Raw genomic sequence first — 23,613 nt, 5'->3', positions numbered from 1 at the left:
CTTGTGTCATTATATTTATAGCGTCTGTATTCATATTTTTATTCTTTATTTTTTTGATGAATTTTATTCACTTTTTTTACAGGTTTGAGTGTTTTGAGGAGTTAGTAGGCTGTGAAATGACACTCAGTCCGATGTTAATGTTAGAATTCTAAAAAATTTGAATTTTATTTGACCGTTAAGTTTTAAAATTTTTATTGACCGTTATAATTTGAAATTATTTTGTCCGTTAAATTTGGAAAATCATTTGACCGTTATATTTTGAATTTTTTATGACCGTTAAAATTTGAAATATTTTTGACCGTTAAAATTTGAAATTCTTTCGACCGTTAAATTTTGAAATCCCTTAATGCGCTCTATACCTTCCTCCAAACTCAACACCAAGTCCAATCCTCAACTCATATTATTTTCGTCAAACACTTATTTCACATCAATTCGAGCCTTTCTTTTATTCGAAATTCACTCGCTCGAAAATTTTGATTTTATTTCTTTTATTTTAATTGCTGCTTTGAACCTTTTGTTGACATTTTTTTTTGTGCTTTTGAAGATGATTTTTTTTTTGGAAAAATTTTTCCTTTGTGCAAATTTTTCGTGTGTTTGATGATGGGAAGAAGATGAAGAATTTTATTATATCATCAGACCATAAAGGTTTTTTTGAACACTTGGGGGATCAATGGAACAAGTTTTTGGAATTTTTTTGTAAGGCATGGCATGCTCATTAAAAAATTTACAATTATTAATTGAATTATTTAGAAACTATATTTGTAAGAAAGAGTGATGTAGATGTAACTGTGGAAACATCTAGGAAGACAAACTTCATCTTAAAGGAAGCTATGTGTAGAGATCGAAGGAAAAACTTCTGTTGATGCTGGATATTACAGTTTTTCAGTTTTCAAAGAATTTTTCTATTTTAGGATGATGAATGAACTAAAGTTTCAGTCAAAGGCTTGCTTCTTTGATGACTTGTAAGTTATTTTGAGCTAAATTGCCGTTACCAATGCTGCAAGAGTTGGAAGTTGATTGAATGATGTCTAGTTAGTGTTTTAGTCGACTAGGTACAGTGTTGTCCAAACTGTGTGTTGCGCAATATAGAGTTTTGTGTTGTGCAACGTACAGTTTTGTGTTGCGGCACACCATTTTGAATTGTGACAAACCGTTTTGTGTTGTGACACATCGTTTTGTGCTGTGACACATGGTTTTGTGTTGCGACATACCGTTTTGTGTTACGACACACAGTCCTGTGAACAACACTGCAACAAGGATTACTTCACCTTCACATCCACTCAGTCATATCAAAGAACGAGCATCAAGCAGCACGTTTGCAAATGATTATGCATCCATATTAATATTTTCTACAAAATTTAAGCAATTAAATTGAAAAATCCTATACTTCTTGTTCCTATTCATTTCAATATACTCCAAATGAAACTCAAATATCAAAGCAAGTAGGATTAAGAAGAAGGAAAAGAAGAGAAATTATTCACTGGTTTCTGAAGGATTTTTTTTTTTCATCTCAAACAATTTCTCTTCTTCCTATTTTTTAAGCACAGATCCATTCAGCGAACATTAATTGAAATCGCAACAAACATCAAAGGTAAATAAAACTAGAAAGAGCTTTTTATGTGTGCATGTTACATGAATGTAAAGTATTTATAACAATGTGCTTTTTTGATGACAAGTTGTTGAATCAAATAACTTTTTTTTGCTCTCTCTCTTGATGCTTTGTGCCTTGCTTTTGATGAATTTTTTATTCAAGTGGATGTTTTTCATGGTGATGAGGAGGTTGAGGATAGGTTTTGGTGTGAAGGTTTGGGTTTGTAGCTGAAATTTGGCAGTTTTTTAGTCATTTGTGTGACTGAATTGGTTTAAAATTTACCATTTAAGGCTGTAGGCAAAAATGGACCATTATTGATAGTTTTTGATGATTAATGTCGCTTAATATTAAGATTTTGGATTGTCCTTTAATGGATCCATGTACTGACAAAGTTACAAGCATGTGACAGTATCTGAAGCTCTTCGTGCGATGATCTGAAATTGGCAAAGTCGAGGAATCGATAATTTGAACGTCATGTTTGGGCTCAGATGCTAAAATCCTTTAATTCAGTTCAGTATAGCTCCTAAGCTGATTGTAAGGACTGCTTTTTTATGTGATTGTAATCATATAACCTAAATACCCCATAAAAACACATATTTGTCAGTTAGCATCCCCAAAAATCCATCAATTCCCCACAAATCTCGAAAATCTATCAAATGCGCTCTATCCACCTACCCATATTACTCTTAAACTTGTACCTCCTACAATTTAACTCAATTCACAAATGAGAATCAAATTAAAACATAAAAAATGTACACGAGAAGAAAAAAAATCTTCATTTCCTTTGATCTCTGAATCGCTTTTGCCACGCGTGACTGTCTTTATTCACATGCGTCAAGTCTATTGGTGCAAATGAGATTCAACATACATATATATAAAAAATTTAGAAAGGATTTTCGTCGCATGTTCTATACTTTAATTAAGATATAAAATATGTTAGAGCAATAATAAGTGCCGACATCCTTCATGCCTTTTAATTATGAGTGAAAAATATTCATTGATTGTTCAATTTATTTTTATTCCATGCGACTAAAGTGATCTCCTGTATTTTAAGATATGATTATTATTAATCTACCGTTAGGGTGTTGCCATAGTGCATTGAACTTCACAGATTGCCACTTGTCAGTCCTTCAAATGCCTCCTTCTATATTTTTATCGCATTAGAAACGGCACATTATTACCTAACCTGACGTTATTTTGATGTGATGGAACAAGAAGGAATAAGAAATAATAGAGAAGGGATTTATCCACGGTTGACTTGACTTTTTGCACATTTAAATATCATTAAGGCACCTGTGAGTTTTTATAGATTTTTTTTTATTGTTTGTTCATAACTTAGGAAGGATGTTAGACGACATGGAAATATTAAGGTCACTAATTGGACGTAGATTAGGAATTTTCTAAAGTGATTTAGACAGGTATTGAATTTTGAGGTTATGTTACATTTTAAAGCAGTGGTGGAGAATTATTGCTTTAAAAGTATAAAGGATGACTCTTGCCATCTTTTTATACAGGAATATAAAGTTTTCAATGCTTGAAAATGCTTACTTATTGAATAATAGCCAAAAAACTTTTCGAGGTGAGCAAATTTTGAACCTCGACCGAAACCGCACACGGCGTACGGCAACTGACATTTCTAATATTTAGTGGACTTTGTCTCAGCACAGAGATTGCTCATCGCAGCTTTAAGCCAATTTTTATGTCAAAATTAAAGCACATCGACTCATTAAAAATTCTCATCATCCAACATGTCTCCAATGAGTCATGAAAATTACGTGACATGTACAATTTTCAACAACAAATTTTTTTTTATTTCCTCCATCGATCCAAAAAGCATCGTTCAGTCATAGCCACATTATGCATGCAAAATTACGGAAACATAATATTTGCATATAAAATCATTTTTCCATCGATAAAGTTTCACATGGTAGACTGTATCTCTCACTCACTCATCATGCTTTCATCCAGTCATTGCTGAATCATTTTGGTTATGTATGTTGAGCATGTGCAATTTGTGTACGTACATATGTAGAAAAAAAAACTTACACAAATGCTTCATAATAACATAAACATTAATCTAATTGCTGAACATCAATCATGTGTATATCCGTATAATTTTGTCATGGAATTTCATTAAAATTGACTTTACTGCTTTTGCCAAATATATATATGCTTCAAACTCAATTTATTGATCATGTCTGTGTTACTATTAAGCATAGTTGATGTATCTTCCGTGGAAAATTCAATTAAGTTTCTAATAATTAAACTATAGTTTTTTATTGGATGAAATCAAGCATGAATATGTATAAAAGTTAATTACTATGTGATGTTTTAAATTTTTTAGGGAAATTAATGCGTAATTTGCTAGGTTATGTTGATGTTTTGATAGATTTTAATCAGCTTTTGTTTGAAAATTCACATTATACTCAACATTAATGCTTTAAAAGGATATAGCATGATGCTTGCCATCTTTTTATACAATAATATTAAGCATTTAGTGTTTTAAAATGCTTACTGATTGAAAAATTGTCAAAAAACTTTTCGAAGTGAGCAAAAACACGTGGTTTTGAAATTTGAATTTAAAAAATCCGTTAAAAATTAAAGTCAATTATATTAGTTAATAGCAACACATAAATCGGAAATAGAACATATTTAGGTGTTAAATAATTGTAACAAACTCACCACGCTTCTGTATCTCATCCCTCGTCAAAGGTCCAGTGAGTTGTGCCGATGTAGGTGTTGGAGGTAATGAAAGGTGTGTTGGTGCTGTATTACTTGTCGGATACCATGCCCATCCACCTGATTGACCATTAAACATTCGAAGCTTATCATAAACGGAGTCACTTTGTGACGATTGTTGCTCTTTTTGTGATGCCAAATTCCTTAGTACCCGATTTATTGATGAAACCTGTAAAAGATTTGTAAGCAAAAAAATAAATTGACGATCCTTTATAGTCTGAAATTCTTGTGTCTGATTTACGCAACACTTAACAATTTTGATGCTCAACCCCTACAATATGCAATAGAAAAAAAACTTCTTCATACTAGAAAATCTACAACATTGAATATGAATTGTTAGACATTGTCGATATGCTTGTTAGACATGAATGTTGAATAATAAATTTTATACACATGAAAAAATTTTACACCAAGTTTTAAACTTTACGTAAAAGTTAAAAAATAATAATTTTTAATGAGGCTTTGTTGATTTTGTAGTTTTGGATAAATTTTATTACATGTGTAAAGTGGAAGTAGATGTAAAGTTTTTTTCGGTTACATTGTGTGAATTTTAAATAAAATTTTTGAATATTCTAATTAAAAATTTATGGAATAACGAATAAAATGAATAGTTTGAATGAATATATAAACTTAATTTATGTGCTTGATGCTGATAATATACTGGCTTACTTATTTGGTTTTGAGAATGAATATTCATAAAAATTTTAACTTTAAAAGGTCGTTAAAAATTTGAATTTCGTGAAACCGTTAAAAATTTGAATTTTTAAAATGTCGTTAAACATTTAAATTTATGAATACCGTTGTTCGAAATTTGAATTTCAAGGATCCATTAAAAATTTGAATTTTGAAAAATCGTTGCAAATTTGAATTTTTAGTGACCGTTAAACTACAAAATGTGTCAACCTTTAAGAATTTCCAACTTTTCCCTTTAATACCCAACAAAAATTCCATCTCAGATCTTCCGAGAAATACAAAATGACGTCTAAAGCTGTAAAAAATTATGCAAAAACACCCTCAATTTACCTTCCAGACACAAAAGTATGAAAAATTCAAAAAATAAGCAAAAAAATTCGCAAAATAAAAAAAAGAAATCAAAAAAGGTCTGACACCGACGTTAATGCTATCCAATCCACACTCACACAACTATACACAGAAAAATTTCTCATTTGGGCAAAAAAAAAAGGCTTACAGAGAATGAAAAGTGAAATTTTTGTGTATGTTGGGATTAAGCCTTTGGGATAATTTGTTGAACTACGAATGGTCATCTCATTTAAATTCTTCACATTTTCCGAGCATTTTCACTCCTTTTTTTTGCCATGCCTCATTCCATTACTTTTTTAAAACTTGAAGCTGAATAAATACAAATTTTGTGTATTTTTTGTTCATCCACCGTAATAAATACACAATGTAGACCAGGCATGGCCGGCATGTGCATGAAATTTTTTACGCAATTTTAAGCGTTTCGTCTATTTACTTTAGATTCTGGGGTTTTTCTCATTGAAAATACAACATTGATGCTTATTCTGTATTTTAAGTCACGCTACAAAGATTTTTCTGCATTTCTTCTTGCTTCTTTTTTTTTGGTATGTTGAAAAGTCAAACAATGAAATGAGAAAATTTTTTTTGTGTATTTTATTCTTGAACCTCAACGCATTTGGGAATTTTTGATGGAAGTTATTCTTTTAGTTGAGTTTTGTGAATATTTGATAATTTAAGGTTGTAATTTTGGATTTATGATTACTATGATGTGAATTTGTAAGGTTATGTTAATATTCTGATAAATTTTGAACAGTTTTTATGGAAAATTCTACTTTTTTCTCAATATTCGTACTTCAAAAGCATTCGATATGACTTTTGCCATCTTTATATACAGTAATTCGAAGAATTTGACAATTAGAACTGCTTAACTATTGCAAAGTAAGCAAAAAACTTTTTGAAGTGAGCAAAAACACGTGTTTTTGAAATTTGAATTTTTGTGTACAAAAACTTGGTTTGTATGATTACCAGAAATGCTAAGACATAGGTTCAAGTCCTTTTAAGTCAGAATTCTATTAAATTTGTTATTTTAAATCATAATTGCTTAGCTTATCTCTATTTTTATATGAAATTAGCTATAAATCAGTCAAATTATCAAGTCAGATTCATTTCAAGGACATCAATCCCCTCTAATTACACGATCAGCCCAGACAATTACCATAAAACTCCTCGAAAATATTTTAGAAGCCATTTTAAATTTTATCCAAGACATTCCCTTTTATCATCCAAAGTACCATCAAGTGCCTCAAAAATCTCCATTTTCATTTGCAAAAATTCCTTAATATCAATGTAATGATTATCCTTTTAAATCTCCTCAAGATGAATGTTCGGCATTTTTATAGTCCACAAAAAAAAAACTTCTCTTTATGCTCCGCTCAGAGTATTCATTACAATTGTCTGTACAGAAAGGACCACTCGATTTGAATATGTATTTTTGAGCCTCAAGTACTTTTTACATTGTATGTCTTATCGTCCTTTGTATGGACGTATGTACTTAAATAAATGAATTTTTCTAGTTTGGCTACTTAAAAGTATTTCTATTTTTTGGATATACAGAACCAAAAAATGGACAAAGGATAATTGAAATGAGTAAAAAAAAAACCCCGACATAAGAAAGCACTTAAGTATGTTTTTCATTCTAATCTAATATCCCCACCTATATTAAGGATTGTTTTCATTCTGTAATTTAGAATGTGGTGCTTAAGCTTTAAAATTGATCCCTTTTTTTCGGTACTCTTTTTTTTTTGTAATCCCTGATCTGTTTCTGTTTGGAATTTTCGCATTATTCTTAGTCTTTCTGTTCTTCTTGTTCTTACTATCTTTACATCCATTGATCTCTTTGTTTTTTTATTTGGAATGGAATAGTTTGTTTGAAAGGATGAATAGCTGGATATTGATATGCATCTGGTTTTGAGTGACTTTGAGTACTTGAAGCTGATTGTCGGTAGATTTTGAAGGAGTGATTGGAATTTTTGGATGGAAGTTTTGGAATCTGGCATTTTTAGAGGAATGTAGAGCTTGGTTTATGCAAATTTGGGAATCGAAACTATTCCACTTGAGGATGCTATGCTAGATGACATTGCAATCTAGTCTGACTATTTCATTAGTTCTTATATAGCGCGAACCAAGCGGTATCTGATTGACAATAACAGTTGCCTTGTGTTGGATGTCATATGACATGGTCTCTTCTACACCATGTGACATAGCCTGTTGAACACCATGTGACATGACTTCTTGGACACCATGTGACATGGTCTCTTGAACACTATGTTGCATGGCCTCTTGGACACTATGTGATAAGGCCTCTTCAACACCATCGGCCTGTTTCACTAAAGTGGATTATCCTCATTTTCGGATTATCCACTTCAGTTTTTTGAAAATATCTCTAACATTTTGAGAGTTTTCAAAGATATACTATGTGATACTTGTAGAGTACACTCAAACCTATATTTTCGTACATTTGGGATTTTGGGCTCTCAACTATTGGCAAATTTATTAAATTTATTTCGGTAAATCTACTAGATTTGACAGAAAAATTGAATAATTAATACATCTTAAGGACTAACAAAATTCCAAATATACAGAATTATCACGGCTGGGTCATATTATTACAAACTAAAAACAAAAATATTAGAACTCTTAAAATGTTAAAAATATTTCCAAAAAACTGAAGTGGATAATCCGAATTTGAGGATAATCCACTTTAGTGAAACAGGCCGCATGTGACATGGTATCATAAACACCATGTGACATAGCCTCTTGGACACCATGTGACATAGCCTCTTCGACACCATGTGACATGACTTCTTGGACACCATGTGACATGACTTCTTGGACACCATGTGACAAAGGCACTAGGACACCATATTTCAGCTTCTTGCCTGTCATGAATAATTTATGCCGATCAGGCTTGAATGTGAAAATTCATGTAAATTATTGAACCTTCAAACCTTAAACATCTGAACCTCTCATTACACCCTCAATCCCATCAATTACAAGAAATGCCATAAATAATCCCTCAACATCATCATAATTCAAATTTCATTTGTAATTTAATAATTTTTCTTTATTTCATTAAACTCATAGCGAAATCTTCACATCCAAAACAAATCATTTACATGAAAAAAATCAGCACAACATGAAAAATTACCCACACATTTGTAAATGTGACAAATACAGCAAAAAAGAAGAGAAATAAATAAAAATTTCTAGTCGAGAAATGGAAATTAGAAGAAAATTCACATTTATTACATCCATTTCTATTTCCAACGCACCAAAAAAAAGGGGGAGAATTTTCCGGAATAGGAAAAATGCCAAAATGGAAATTCTTTTTTTTTCCCTCGTGTAAAAAAAGTTTTTTAAGGCTTTTGACTGCTCGACGAGCAGGAAAAAATGGGGGATTTCATGCTGCATGTATATGCACGGAATGAGAATTATTATCATCGACACACACAATACAAGGAAGACTTTTACTGCGCATGATTGAACAAGAAACATTCTTTTGTAAGGAGGACGGGGGGGATACACATCTTTTATGTATAATCATCATCATCATCATCATCGTCAGTTCTTGATGTAGGATTTTTCTTCTTCAATTTTTATGTCGACGTTAAGGAAATTTTTCGAAGGTTTGATGGGATTTATAGGCGCATTTTATGCTGGAGATTCCTAAACAGCACAAGGTATTTGATCCCATTGCATGATCCTATTAACCACTAAAGAGGCAAAGTTGCCCTGACCGTACCATGATAGCTGATTTTGTGTCAATTCTATAACGTAAAATGATCTTCGTCACATTGTGCTGTTCAGATTTGTCGGTTTTTGGTTAGTAATTAGCAGTAATATCAACCCCGCACTGGAATGAGCTCAGAGGAGCCGAGAAGGGGAAAGGATATATGGGGATGAGTAAAATGGTACATCCCCAAATGGATGTATCTAAAGCGTCTATCTACCGTGCCATGTTGTATCACGACTGGAGAAATCAATCTCAGAAATCAAAGGATTCGAACCTTCAAATATCCACCAAATCTTAATTTCTTCCTAATCTTCCTAAATATCTCCTCCGACAAAATGCAAATCACTTTACTCAAACCTCCCCATCATCCTTAAAAATCCAGTTATACACAAAATATAGGAATCACTGTATTGGTTGATGTGTAAAGCGTTGAATGTGTGTGCTGTGAATTTCTGATTTTTTCCTTTCCATCATTGAATATTTTTTTCATGTGCAGAACACAGAAGCAAATTGCTTATGGATGAAAAAACTTCAATCTTTAAAGTTCCTCTTTAATATCAAAAAAATTCTCTTTAATTTTAAGGAAGAGACTGAAGCAATGACTCATCAAAAATACTGCAAACTTTTTTCCTCTCCAGACAATCCAAGGAAGAGTTTTTTGTGCAGCTGTAGTAAAAAATAGAAGTTAAATCTACAGTAAAGTGATAGCGAAAACAAGGCCAAATTGTTGGATAAAAATAGAAAAAAAAGCAGCACAGCACAGAGAGAAGGGTTTTAAAAATTAATTGACCAGACTTTAAAGAGAGCAAGTTAGACACACGAGAGCTGAATAGAGAAAGTTTTTTTTGGTGTTGTTGGTAGCTTTTTATGCTTTAAACTTGATAGTTTTATGTTGTGTGCTTTAAAATTTATAGTTTTGAGCTTTAATGGATGTTTTGTGGATTTTTAGGTGCTTTAAACGGTTATGGACAAGCTTGACACTCTTTGGTGGTCAGCCTCGATCAGAACCGTACACACTATATGGTTCACGACATTTCAAGTGGTCCTCGACACACAGATTGTTCAAAACTGCCTTAAATGTCAAAAATGAATACTTCATGCTGGATATGTAGCTATTCTGGTATAAAATCCTATTTTCTGTTGCATATTGCCTCCCATACCCCATAAAATAATACATAACAGCTACTCACACTTGGAATATTATCACTATTGCATACACCTTCCGATAACAATCGATCACGGATTTCCCATGCAAATATCGACGGACATTCACGCTTATAATCAGCAATTTTAGACACAACATTTGCTGTTGCAACTCTCGGCTTTGATCCGCCTATGGCTCGTGGCTTTATTGAACCGGTTTCATAATATCTAAATTAATAAAATTTTATTAGAAATTTTGGATATAGGCACACAAAAATATTTGACATGATTTAATTACCTTCCTAGTATTTTGCTAACACATCCATTCGAAACCTGTAATATGCGCGAAATATCACATGGTCTGGCTCCTGAATGAGCTAATTCAACAATTTTTTGTCTAGTTGAGTCTGGCAGTGGTCGACCTGAAACAGTTTGATTGGAAAAAGAGAAAGTTTCTCGATTAGCATAATTTTTGCGGATGAATTAAGTTGGGTTTTTGAAATTTGAATTTGAGAAATCCGTTAAAATTTGAATTTTTAAAATCCGTTAAAATTTGAATACTAAAAATTCGTTAAGATTTGAATTTTTGGAATTCATTTAAAATTTAAAATTGAATTTCAAAAATTAAATTTGCCGTAAACATTCAAAAAACAAAAATTTGTTAAAAATTCAAAAAATAGTTAAAAAATTCAAAAAATAAAAAGCCGTTAAAAATTCAAGAATTAAAAATACGTTAAAAAATTCTCACCATTCACATAAACACCGCCCAGCTGATTGATGCCACTGTGACCAGCGGATGAACATCCAAATAGTGATGTTTGACCAATCGCTGCATGTCCATGCATTTTGTCATGCATCGACGACGGTATGTCCCAGTATGAAAGAATATTGGAGGCAATTTTGTATAACTTTTTCTTAAATAAATTTTCGTATCTTTTTTTGAGGTTTTTTGTTGTATTTTATTTTATATCCTTTTATATTTCGTTTGCTGTACGCTGTCTCCTTTATGGCGTAATCTACTGCTATAATTCGCTACTTTATGGCACCATCGAATGTCTGGGAAATAAATAAAAAGTAGAATATTATTGTTATGTTGCATAAAAAATTGCATAATTTTACAGTTGGAAATAAAAGGAATAAATACACAAATCGATTTCATGACAATTACAAGCGACTAGCATTCGTGCAATAAAAACCGGATTATAGCATGTTGAGCAATTTTTCTCTATATTGAGTTGTACACACAGTTTGAGAAGGATTGATTATTGAAGTCACGTGGCAGTTTGTTGAATAATTTTTTTCACAAAATTTTCTTTCTTTTTTTTTCTAATAAAAAATCCATTTATAATAAGAGCTGTCAAAGCAAAATCAGGAGGGGGTTCGTCCTTCCTGTTCTCCTGTACATATAACTGGTAACTACTATTGATATGTTGTCGCTTACCATCTTGTATAACATCTCAATTTGAGAAGAGTACGACGAATTTTTTGTTGCTGTACCATGACTTCACTCAAGCGTGGAATTCAGCACGCGACAGTCTCACTCAGTTTTTCTTGTGATGATTTTCAGTTTAACCATCCATGAAACATTTCAAAGGAAATTTATTGTGCAAGAGTATAGATCGGGTAATGGACCCTTGGAAGTATTTGTTTTTAGCGGGATATTTGAGGGATTGTGGATTTTGAGGTTATGTCTGACTGGGTTTGTGGTGTCTGATTAGTCAAATTTACTGAAATTATCAATTGCCAGTTTGTTTTGAGTTTTATTTCAATTTGCTCTGAGTTTGAACTCAATTCGCTTTTAATTTGCCTGATTTGAGAATAATTTGATATAGATTTGCTCCAATTCGCTCTCAATTTGCCTTAAACTGACTAACCTCAATTTGCTCTAAATTGAATTTTCTTTTCTTTACGTTCATTCAATTTGCTCTTTACCTTGCTCCCAATTTGCTCTGAATCATCCTAATTAAAATTCAAAACTCCTCAATTCGCCTCAAATTTCCCATCAATTCGCACCAATTCGCTTTCAAGTTGCGGAAATTTGCCCAAACTTTTCAGGATTCAACTTAATCCAATCAGTAACTAATCCAAAAATGCGCTTCTGTCACCCACAAACCAACATGATTATCCACCCAAACTCCCATCTGAAGAGTGCATTTGATGTCGAAATAATGACTTTGATTTTTCTTCGTTTCTACTTTTAACAAAGCATTTCTCTTAAATAAACAAAAAGCAACAACAATCAACATACAGTACGATTAATAACGACGTATGAAATTGCGTGCGGTTGACTAATAAAAATCATCATTATGAGGCATCCGATTGTGAAACGGAGATAACTTCTTTAGATTCCTTGTTGTTCAAATCAAATGAGAAAGCAGGCAATAATGGACCGGATAATTTAGAAAATGTTCCTGCATGACTGATTTTCAATAATTTTCAAAATGCAACTTTTCGTCTCTGCAGAAAATATCCAAAAATATCTTGACATGTCTGTCCTGAGAATACAGACCCTTAATGGTCATGTAATTCTTTGAAAAAATAATTTTGAGAATTTTAATTGATTTCTCATGTGAATGCTTCCGAGAAGGTTATTTACTGATCATTAAATATGTAATAGCATGTGTGTTGGTTTTATGCACCATTGAATGGCGCTTCGAGGATGTTTTTCATGAATGAAGGAAAATTTTATTGATTTTCTTAAAGTTTTCATTTTTGTTTTTATGGGAATTAGGGAGGTTTTGTGGATGTTTGTTGAGGTTTTAAAGTCTTTAAAATGATGTGATTTTGCAAAATATTCAATTTTATCCAGATTTTAGTTGATTTTAAAAAATTTTGATGTTCAAAATTTGAATTTTTAAAATTTTCAAAAATTTAAAATTTGAAAAGTTTGAAATTTTAAGGTTTGAAACAAATTAAATTTTTCAAATTTGCAACAAATTTGCATTTTTCAAACTTAAAAATTGTTTAAATTTCTAAAATTAATAATTTTTTAAATTTTCTAAATTGAAACTTTTCATATTTAAAAGTTCGAAAATTTTCAAATTGAAATTTTTAAAATCTTCAAAATTGGATTTTTTTAACTTGATAAAATTCTAAAATTTAAATTTTTATACTTTTAAAGTTTAAAATTTTCAAAGTTTCGAAATTTAATTTTAACGAATTTTCCAAATTTTTAAAATTTGAATTTCTTAAATTTTCAAAATTCAAATTTTTTCAATTTTTTAAATTTTTCAAATTTGATTTTTTTAAATTTCAAAACTTTGCAATGTTTCTTCAATTTTCAATATTATTTGCAATTTCTAATTCACTTTCCAAAATCATTTCACCCTAGTCATAGTCCTGCAAAATTGCAATCAAAATAAATCGCATAAATCCACTCATTACAAATTATTACTGTTATTATTACTGCAAAATTTTATATTCCTTTCAAAAATAAAAGTAATAAAAATTTTCTCTGCTTTGATTTGATTTTCTCTAAAAATCCCTCTCGATAATAAATTTTAAAGTCAAGAGGACCCTCTTCTCTCACATTCATCCATTGCACATCGAGAGTGCTCACAATATTTTGCGTTTAAATCACATTAAAATCAATTAAATTGTAGATATCTCATAACATAGTCAAGTGTAAATTACAAAAATTCTTTCCCTATTGAATTTGAGGAGAGATTTGAATTCTTATGGGGATGTACGGAAGTTACGTCTTGGATAAAATAGCATATTTGGACATCCAACCCTCACTGTACGCTGAGACTATATGGTATTGGCATCAAAGGGTAGTCTTGGTCTAGGTCCTCCTTCCCCCCTCCTTCCAGGCGTTACCTAACTTCCCAACAATCCCTCCTTAGACTGATGTTCCTTGACTATCAACTATACAAACTGCATTCAAATCTTGAACAAGAATTTTCCTTTATTTAAAGTTTTTCAAGATTAATTCACGGCGATAAAATAAATTTTCAATTCCATTATTTGATTTTTGTCGCCCTCCTTGCAGTCACACTCTATCCAGCGACAAAGGAAGTAAAAGAAAATTTTTTTTAATGTTTTTGACTCTTTCGATGCAGTTAATAAAAAAATTTCAAATTTTCAAGAGTCTGGAACGTAATTTGTTTTTATAATGTTATGCTGAATATGCTGAATATGTAATGTGGATGTAAGTGAGTCAATAATTGCAGAAAAAGGGGACGAGATAAAATTTAAAGGAACATAAAAAATATACAAAAGCGGAAATATCGTGTTCATGAACGATTGCCTTTGCCGACCCCTTTTACTATGCCTACATATTTTTATTTATCAAAGGGATGAAAGTCACCCTCAACTTTATCTTCATCTATAGTCATCATTATCATTTACTGTTTATTATTGTCACATGAAAAATGTTGATCGTTATGCCTTTTTCTCATTATGTAATTTTCGTTGTCAGTAACTGACTGGATTTTTTGGTTGTTGCACTTCATTTGAGGATGGAAAATTGGTGGGAAAAAGTCTTGATGTTGATGACTTGAATGTGGATTTTTTTGGGATTTTTAATGAGGAAATTGTGAAGATTATTAAAATTTTGTTTTTTTTTAAATTGAAAATTTAGTTTTTAAAATTTCAAATCAAATTTAAAAAAACTTAAAAAAATTTAAAACAATTTAAAAATTCAAATAAAATTTAAAAACTTTTTATTTTTTTAATTTTCAGAATTTAAATCGAATTTAAAATTATTTTAAAATTTTTTAAAATTAATTTTGAATTTTTGAATTTATTTTCAAATTTTTTTAAATTTTTAAAACAAATTTCAATTATTGAAAAACAATATTTGAGCTTAAAGTCACCCCCATCCAAGTCCCCACACAACAAGACAAGACATCTGGCAATTTAAAATATTGCATATAATTAAAAATATGTAAATTAAAGACAGAAACATCAATATTGTTATTATATCAGCATCATTAGCATCTTTAGTCAATATTTAAAATTCCACAGTGCCTTTAACATGAAATTTCGTCTCTCATTTCACCCTGAAATAATAATTTTCGAGTATACATAATGAAAATATTTACTCAAATTCTCAATGTGCCATTGATTAATATTCAACATCATGTCGACTGATGATGATGCATATTGAAATGATTGTAAATAAAATGTAAATACTAAATAAACTTTAACGTACTTTTTGGCATCGTCTTTGAGTGCTGATCAAATTTAATTTTCATTATTTTTCAGTTTTATTTTGTTGTTGCTGGGATTCATGAGAGAATTGATTTTAAAAACGGAATAAATGATGCGATTGTTGACTTTTTGGAGTTGAAATGAAAATTTATCTTTGGGCAATACTTTAAAAGTGAAATTTGAGGTTTTTTTAAATTTTTATTTGAATTTTTAAATTTTTAACTTTTAAAAATTTAATATAAATTTTAAAAAAATTTGAATTTGATTTGAATTCAAACTTTTGAATTTCTAAAATATTTTTTGAATTTTTAAAATTTACTTATACTTTTTTTAAATTTTGAATTTTGTTTTAAAAATTCAAAAAAAATGTTGATAATTTGAATAAGGTTTAAAAATATTTAAAACAAATTTATATATAATTTATAAAAAAATTTCAAATTTAATTTTAAAATCTAATAAATTTCAACCTTAATCATAACTCCATCAATAAATCCCACACTAATCCCCAAAAATTAAGAACTTTATCACCTTCCACAATCACCTCCACCAGCACCGACCTCATAAAATTCAATTTCCATTCATCAACAATTCAATTATAATAAACACAATAAGAAAAGGAAACAAAAGCAATGCCATGAGCCAAAATATTTCGCACGACTGAATGACGAGTATGTATCCATAAAATAAATATAAAGACAAAATTTATAGAAATAAAACAAATTCCTTCTTTCACACTCAGCCGTACCTCATAATTTTGATAGTCATCAAGAATTCATAATGCATTATACGTAAATGTACATGAGAAGGACCTCCTATATATTATTTCAAATCTACCTAATGTCATCAAGATTATTTCCATTTTTCATGACATATACACACTAATAAATTCATGTCTTATGATGAAAAAGGACAAAATTATGCAACATGATGATGACTGACTTCATAATTTGATTAATATTATTTAGACAATTTTACTACTTTTGGGCAAATGCCAACAATGCTTCCCTTTTTACTGAGATTCTTATCAAATAATGAAACTTCCTTTTTTTGTGAAAATGGTCATAAATATTGATGCTGTACAGAATAAGTAAATATGTTTGTCTTGTTGAAAAGTTATGTCATGGGTTGTTGTCATCATGTGAGCATGTAGATGTGAATGTGTTGAAAATTATGAATTAGATTGGATATATATATTGTGTAGGATTTTAAGGAGGATGTGAATTGCATATTATTAAGTAATAAATTGTTTTATATGTTTTATGACAATTTAGAATGAATTTTAGATTGAATTGTTGTCTAATTTGTGATATTGAAGCAAGAATCTAGTCTATTTTGTAATATGTGATACAATCTAGTCCAAATTTTTAGAATCTAGTCCATTTTATTAGAATTAAGCAGAAATCTATTCCAATTTACTCAAATTCATGAAGAATCTACTCCAATTTATAAAATATAGAAAGAATCTAGTCCATTTTGATAGAATTGACACAAATCTAGTCCATTTCTCCAGATTCTCAACTTTTAGTCTAGTAAATTTCATAAAACTCAATAAAAAGTCAATTAAACCACCAAAATTCGATTTCAGCCCACAAAATTTCAAAAATTAAACTCAAAATCAATTTCATCAACCTTTAAATCCACAAACAATCCAAATAAAAATCCATTTCCATCAAACAACTTCTCAATTATTCCAAGAACATAAAAACAAGAAATAAAGCAAGAATCATGTGTTGAAGACTCGAATCTCCTTACATATTGACATATATCTGTATTGAATCTGTCATATATTTTTATATCATTTTTTTCTATAGAATCAATCCAATCTGTCAGCAATTGATGTGTGTCTCACGATAGAAATTTCTTTATGCTTACTTATTTTGAGAATCTACAAGAAAATCGCATTTTCCGCTAGCTTGAATTTCTTTTCAATTCCTCTATTCTACTTTTTTTTTGTGTATACTGTACACAATCCAGAAAGTGTTGTCTGTTTCTCACTTCGTACTGTAAGCTTGCTGAGATGCTGAAGAATGACGAAAATCGTATTTTGAAATGTGTGTTATTTAAATGTAATGCAAATGCTATTGATTTATGTATTTTGAAGAAATTTAGATTAAATATGAAAGGAATAAAGAAGAATCAAGATGAATTGATGAATTGAATGGATTTTCGTGGAAATTCGGATGAAAGTCGATGAAAATTGGAGTCTTTTTTGGATTATGAAGTAAGTCATGGGAAATGGAAAGTGAAATCAGTCATGACTTAATGTAGTAGGTCTATAGGAATCAGAAGAGTATTCAGAGGAGGAAGGGTTTGCCGGTCAACACCCTCTTGCTACACCTCTTTTAGGAATCCTCAATATCATCATAATTCGTCATTAAAATGAACAAAACAGCCGTCAGGCACCTCTAAGACGTTTAACAGTCAACACAGCAACGAACTAGTGCCCTATCTGATTATATTGTGCCCCTCGGGCATTCTATTATCATTTTAAAGTACATAAACATCCATAACAACAAGAACAAATCTCATATCCACTTTAAAAAAAAATTGGATCGACAAACAAAAATCAATTTTTGCACCACATGATTTAAAATGAAATCAACCACTTAATTAAGCATTTGAATTTTACATTATTTTACATCCCTAGTCAGCATAGTCTACCAGCTAAAAAAACTGCGAAAAATTCTCTAATATTTTCCATTATTATTGCACATAGAAATATATTTTTTGAAGTATAGTTCAAGTACCTTACTCTTTCATAATTCCATGCACTTAATTTCAATGAGGAAAATCTGTACGAGGGGATAGAAAAGAAATTGGATTTCAAGTACATAAACGGAGTTTGGTGATGGGAAAAATAATAATGACAAGTGAAGGATGGATTGGATTTTTGTGGATGGAATCTTTATGGATGTAAGTTTGATTCCTAATGAAATCAAGAATCTTAGGCATTTTACTGTGGAGTATTGCAGGACCCAAGTTCGATTCCCAATTAGACCAGAGTCTTAGGTCAAAGACGCTAATGTGCAGCGGCACACAGTTGAACAGCACTGATATAGATCCTAAATATTCAATAATTATCCCCAACTCCATAACCCGACCATAAAACAACAATAAAACCAACTCACAAAAACTCTTTCAACTCGTTAACTTGAATGACAAATTTTCGTGTCATTTAATTCAATAATTGGAAGAATAGTGGCTGGAAAACAAGCAACAAAGACGACAATAAAGCATAAAAACAAAAAATTTCTCCCAAGAGACATAAAGACGATGCTGTTGATGATGTCATTATAGCCATAACTATTAAATTTACAAAAAAAAAAATAAGAAGGAAAAGCAAATTTATTGACACAGTGTGCAGCCACACACACAAGTGGGACGTGCAAATAAAGAGTTAATGGAGACATCATCATTATTAGTTTAGTAAGCGCTATAAATCCTAATAAAATTTTTGCAAACGTGTGTCGTGCACCATCCTGTGTCAGCAATTGAGTCTCTTGTCGGATCGCCTCGAGGGAGAATTTTGTGGAATGAATTTTATTGCTTTAGATTGTTTGCTTTATTGTCTATAAGAAAATCTTTGTAGGAAATGGAAGAAATTTAATGAGAATTATTAAGTCTTTAAGAGATGAAGTTAAAGGAAAGGATTATGCAATTTTTCAATGCTGCATTGTTGTTGAGTTTTTTGAACTAAATTTTCTAGGTCAGATTAGGAATTGAATTGATTGTCGGTGAATTTTTTGAGGTTAGAATTGATTTTAATGGGATTCAATAAGGATTAAAGTTTGAGGATTTATGGGGTTTGAAGGTATTGGGATAAACACTTTGTTGGATTGAATCTATTGAGTTAGGAATAATAGATTTTTGATTGAAAATTGGAACTAGTTGATGGATATTTATAGAAATTTTACGGTTGCTAAGCTTACTTGATGCAATTCTTTTATGCGAGTAGTCTGACTATGTCGCTATAGTTTGAACAGTTTTGAACTTTTGTGATCAATTTGGACCTTGTTCCTAAATTCCACACTTTCAACATCAACTCAATTCATTCCTCATTTTGACTACTTAATCCAAGAGCCCTTCTTTCACATATATCAAGTTCCTTACCAATCCACTGCACAACACCACATCCTCTATTTATAAACAATCGATTTTCATTTCAATTCACTCTAAAATTACCTACAATACAATTTATTTTAATCATCTGAAGCTGATTAGAGGTGTTGAAGCCACAATTTCCTACTCCTATATATCAGATATGATTTGACAAAGGCAATTAACAGAAAATGACAATGATATGAATTGTGTATAAAATTAAAGCTTGGTAGACAAAAGAAGCTCAATTTTATTGAAAAATCAGTAATCTGATGATTGAATCCAATTAGCTGTCGCGTGTTTGTATTCATGGCTTCATATTTATTATGATAATATTGTTGATTTAATGCCGGTGGAAGTGGATTCTTTTGTAATGTGATAAAATTTCCCAAAATTAGGAATCTAGAAATTCCTGCGGCAGATATTCAATATCTCAATAGATTTCTACGAATTACTAGCTTAATGTTATGGATTAATAGTAATTGATATCAAAAAAGGAGGTCTTAAGTTCCGCGACACACGTTCCAATTACAACTTTCACACTTTCTATTTGTTTGGCTTTCGATCGGTGCTGCACAACTACTTAAAAGGATCAAGATTATCGCCTTCCATTCGAAATTCTTTAAGTACGCGTGACTTTATGCTGTTCTATTTGTAAAAGTACAATAAAATATTAATTTACATTCGATTGAAATTCTTGGTAAAGAAATTTCTTTGTGGAAATGCCACAAAAGACGATGAAACTTGAGACTTTTGAAATGGATTTATTACCTTTAGTGTTAATTAACTTGATTTTAGAACTGGATTAATTAAGGTAATGGAGAATTTTGTATTGTGGATGTGTATTGTTGTGGATTCTATGGAATGGAAATGAATTAAAGTTAATTTAATTGAATTTTAATTGAATTTTGGGAGGTAGCTATTGAGTAAGTAAGTCGGGAAGTGTGTCAGATTGTCGCTGACCATCTAAGATATATAGGCAGTCAGGCACTTTGCCAACTAGTTAGCATTCTACAGTATACAAACAATAAACCTTCAGGATGGCCCGTAAGTGTTTAGGAGAATCATCCAAACACGTAAAGAGCTAGCCAATACCAAATACAGTGAGTATGACATCCGATCCAAACCAATAGAGTGAACTAGTCACTCAAACAATCAGTCAGATCACCAGACAAACAACTAGCACCAAGAAAACACTGAAAATTGCAAGCTGGCACCTTAGACAACAATCTAGTACCCTAGACGACCAATCAATTGGTATAGACAATCAACCAGCACTCTAGACATCAAGCTAGCCTACCAAACAGCAAGTCAGTCAATAATATTGAATTATACTCATCATAACCTTATTATATGTGCTACAAACCACTTCAATCCATCAATTGATAACTGTTAATACCTCCCTTAAGCTACCCAAATACTTCACAGGTAATAAAATTGATTCCAAAACAAAAAATTTCCCATGGCCATAAAATTAAGACACCTACTGGATTAAGACCTCCAACTAATCTTTATAAATCCACAATAGTAGCAATTTCAATCATAATTTTTGTTGATTTTATTTTTTGAAGATTCACAGGTAAATATTCTATCCAAAAATATATTTCTGGGCATGTTCATGTCAGACCTCCATCTAGTAATTTGATTCCAAACAGTCCAATCATTCATTCAATGTCACAATAAAAAATATTCTTTCACTTTCAATTATGATGACCCCCAAACAAGTTAAAACACACACACACAAGCTGTATGTACTAGAAGTGTCTCGAAAGATAATGAGAATCAGATAATAGACAGCAAAACTGTTACAACTCAATCGAAATATTTCCAGTTTATAGACTCGAGAGGAACTCGAATAAATAAATAAAATATGATGAATGAGAATTTTTATTTTGAAATTAATTAACATTTTTGAGTGACATCATTTAATAGGCAACATGAAAATTGAGAGTGACATTGTTGAATATTTTATGGACCACCAGTTGAGTAGGTGATGTGTTTTGTATACATTCTTGTGGTTATACCTGGGTAATCATATATTCTTTTTGCTTGTGCAGATTTTGCGGGATGCTTTGATTGGGATGATGTGAGCAGTTTGGGAGGGTGTTGGGCAGATTTGGACATTTCCGAGAGGACAAAACATTTCCGAGATGACAGAATGTTTCCCGGGAGGAGCTAATTTTTGATTAAGAATGTGAAATGTCCAAAATGACGAAATTTTTCCAAAATGACCAAATTTTCCCCAGATGATCAAATTTTCCCGAGATGACAAAATGTTTCCAAAATGAACAAATTCCACAACTTATCCTTAAAATCACTCTAAATGCTTCTTCAACCTCAAATTAATCCCAAAAATCAAACCCAACTCATATTTGCTCATAGCTTCTTGCACATCCACAAAAAACTCTTTTTTCTGTTACTTTTTCTTATTCCTTCATTCTATATATTTTGAAATCTGTCAAGGAATCTTCCCAATTTTCCTCATCATAAACAAAATGTCATAAACGCAGCATGACGCATGCCTACCGTTTAACTGAAATGAGGATGATTTCTTCTCATTCATGGCAATTGCTTTTGTAGCAGAATGAAAATAAAAAAAGGTAAGAAACATCCATCAAATCCATTAACTCAGTTTACAGCTTGAAATGTGTATTTTTACGGTGGCATAACCTTTAAATTGATTTTTTTTAAAAAGTATTCCCTTTTTATGTGTAGATTCTTTATTTGCGATATGTTGCACAAATCTGACTGTCTGAGATTCTTGCTTCATGATATTCAGTCAGTTAGGATTTCAACCTCTGACATGTCTTGAAGACGAAATTCCATGCAGGGCGCCAATATTTTGTGTGTTTTGCAAGCAAGACATGGATTATGTAGAAGTTTTTAGGAATTTATGACACATCATTACTGTCAGTGAGCCATTTTTTGTGTCTACTGTAACTGTTGTGAGATTTTAGCGCGGTTTTCGCTGAGATTGATGTAATTTTAGTTAAATTGTTTGCTCGATGAGCGCGTTTTGCTCTTAATTATGACTAAAGCCACAAATTCATAATGTAGTATTATAGTAAGTTCAAAATCATTAGTTAGCGTGATTTTAAAATGAGCGCGTTTTTCCCCAAATTGTCATTATTGTGCTTTAAATAGAGTCATACTTTGAGTAAAATGAGCGCGGTTTTGTTCAATTTGTCAATAATCTATATAATCTAGTTTCCATTTCTCTAATTAATTAAATTAAAATGAGCGCGTTTTTCTCAAACTAAATTTTTCCCCTAAAAGAAAAACATGTTCATAATTTTAAAACATTATATTTTATGCGGTTAACCTTAAACCTTCCCCGCTATCTCCTCTTCAAAATATAAAAAAAACTGAGGATTTAAAAAACATTACTGTAATTTTTTTCAAATAAGGATTAAATCATATTTTTAAGAGTACATCCATAGCTCAGTGACAGAATGAGTCCCTTTTTCATCCTTGGGAATTATTTATACTTTTTTAAAAATGAAGAACATCTGTATAGAATAATGTACATAGTGAGTATCTATTTCATAATTTGTAAAATAGTTCAAAAGGAGAAAATAATGAGAAAAAAAAGCTGTAAAACCCACTCGATGTCGATGATTATTAATCTGCTATTGTAGTTTGAGTAGATGTATATAGTAGGGAGAATGAGGGTCTTGAGATAATTCCTCACCTCAGAAATAGTAATAATAATTTAAAGCTTATGAATTCTTAAGAAAAACAAGGCGATCCTTAATCCATGTTCTTGTTTGAGATGCTCTTGTTAAGATGAAACCACTTCAAATTCCATTCTTACTTCTGCCATATTCCTTAAATGATCTTCAGGTCAATAAATTGCTAATAATTATTATTTTCTTATATATACAAAAAAGTATTAATCTGTGTGAATGACAGACAGAAGTAGAAAGGCTCTATATTGAAAGACATGTGTTAATATATTTTGAAGTTCTTTTGTCAAATATTTAATTTAAGGTTTGACAAATCTCTCTCTAGAAATGATACTTTTTTGAGATGTTTCTTGTTGTTCCTCGTGTGGTCATAATATTTCTTTATGGATCTCAATTTCAATTAGGAAAATTTCATGGTTTGTGGAGTTTTA

General features: G+C 30.8%; 1 protein-coding gene across 7 annotated transcripts in view; it reads right to left on the bottom strand.

Moving 5' to 3' along the window:
* The window catches only part of toy (twin of eyeless), a 53,539-nt gene that overhangs the window by 9,434 nt on the left and 20,492 nt on the right, over window positions 1-23,613 (bottom strand). For 5 of the 7 annotated variants that reach the window (XM_070649711.1, XM_070649713.1, XM_070649714.1 and 2 more), the window contains exons 3-6: window positions 10,993-11,300; window positions 10,543-10,666; window positions 10,292-10,472; window positions 4,274-4,499 (exon numbers count right to left, since the gene is read on the bottom strand). In XM_070649711.1, the coding sequence (XP_070505812.1) occupies window positions 4,274-4,499; window positions 10,292-10,472; window positions 10,543-10,666; window positions 10,993-11,101 (640 nt within the window). In that variant the 5' untranslated portion in view covers window positions 11,102-11,300. The remainder of the gene's footprint in view (window positions 1-4,273; window positions 4,500-10,291; window positions 10,473-10,542; window positions 10,667-10,992; window positions 11,301-23,613) is intronic. The other 2 variants (XM_070649712.1, XM_070649715.1) reach the window with 1 other exon arrangement.

The sequence above is a fragment of the Chironomus tepperi genome, unplaced genomic scaffold (assembly GCF_022539635.2).
Source record: "Chironomus tepperi strain 1889 unplaced genomic scaffold, CSIRO-AGI_Ctep_v1 contig_430, whole genome shotgun sequence".
NCBI lineage: Eukaryota > Metazoa > Arthropoda > Insecta > Diptera > Chironomidae > Chironomus > Chironomus tepperi.
This window is presented reverse-complemented; position numbering and strand designations above follow the sequence as displayed.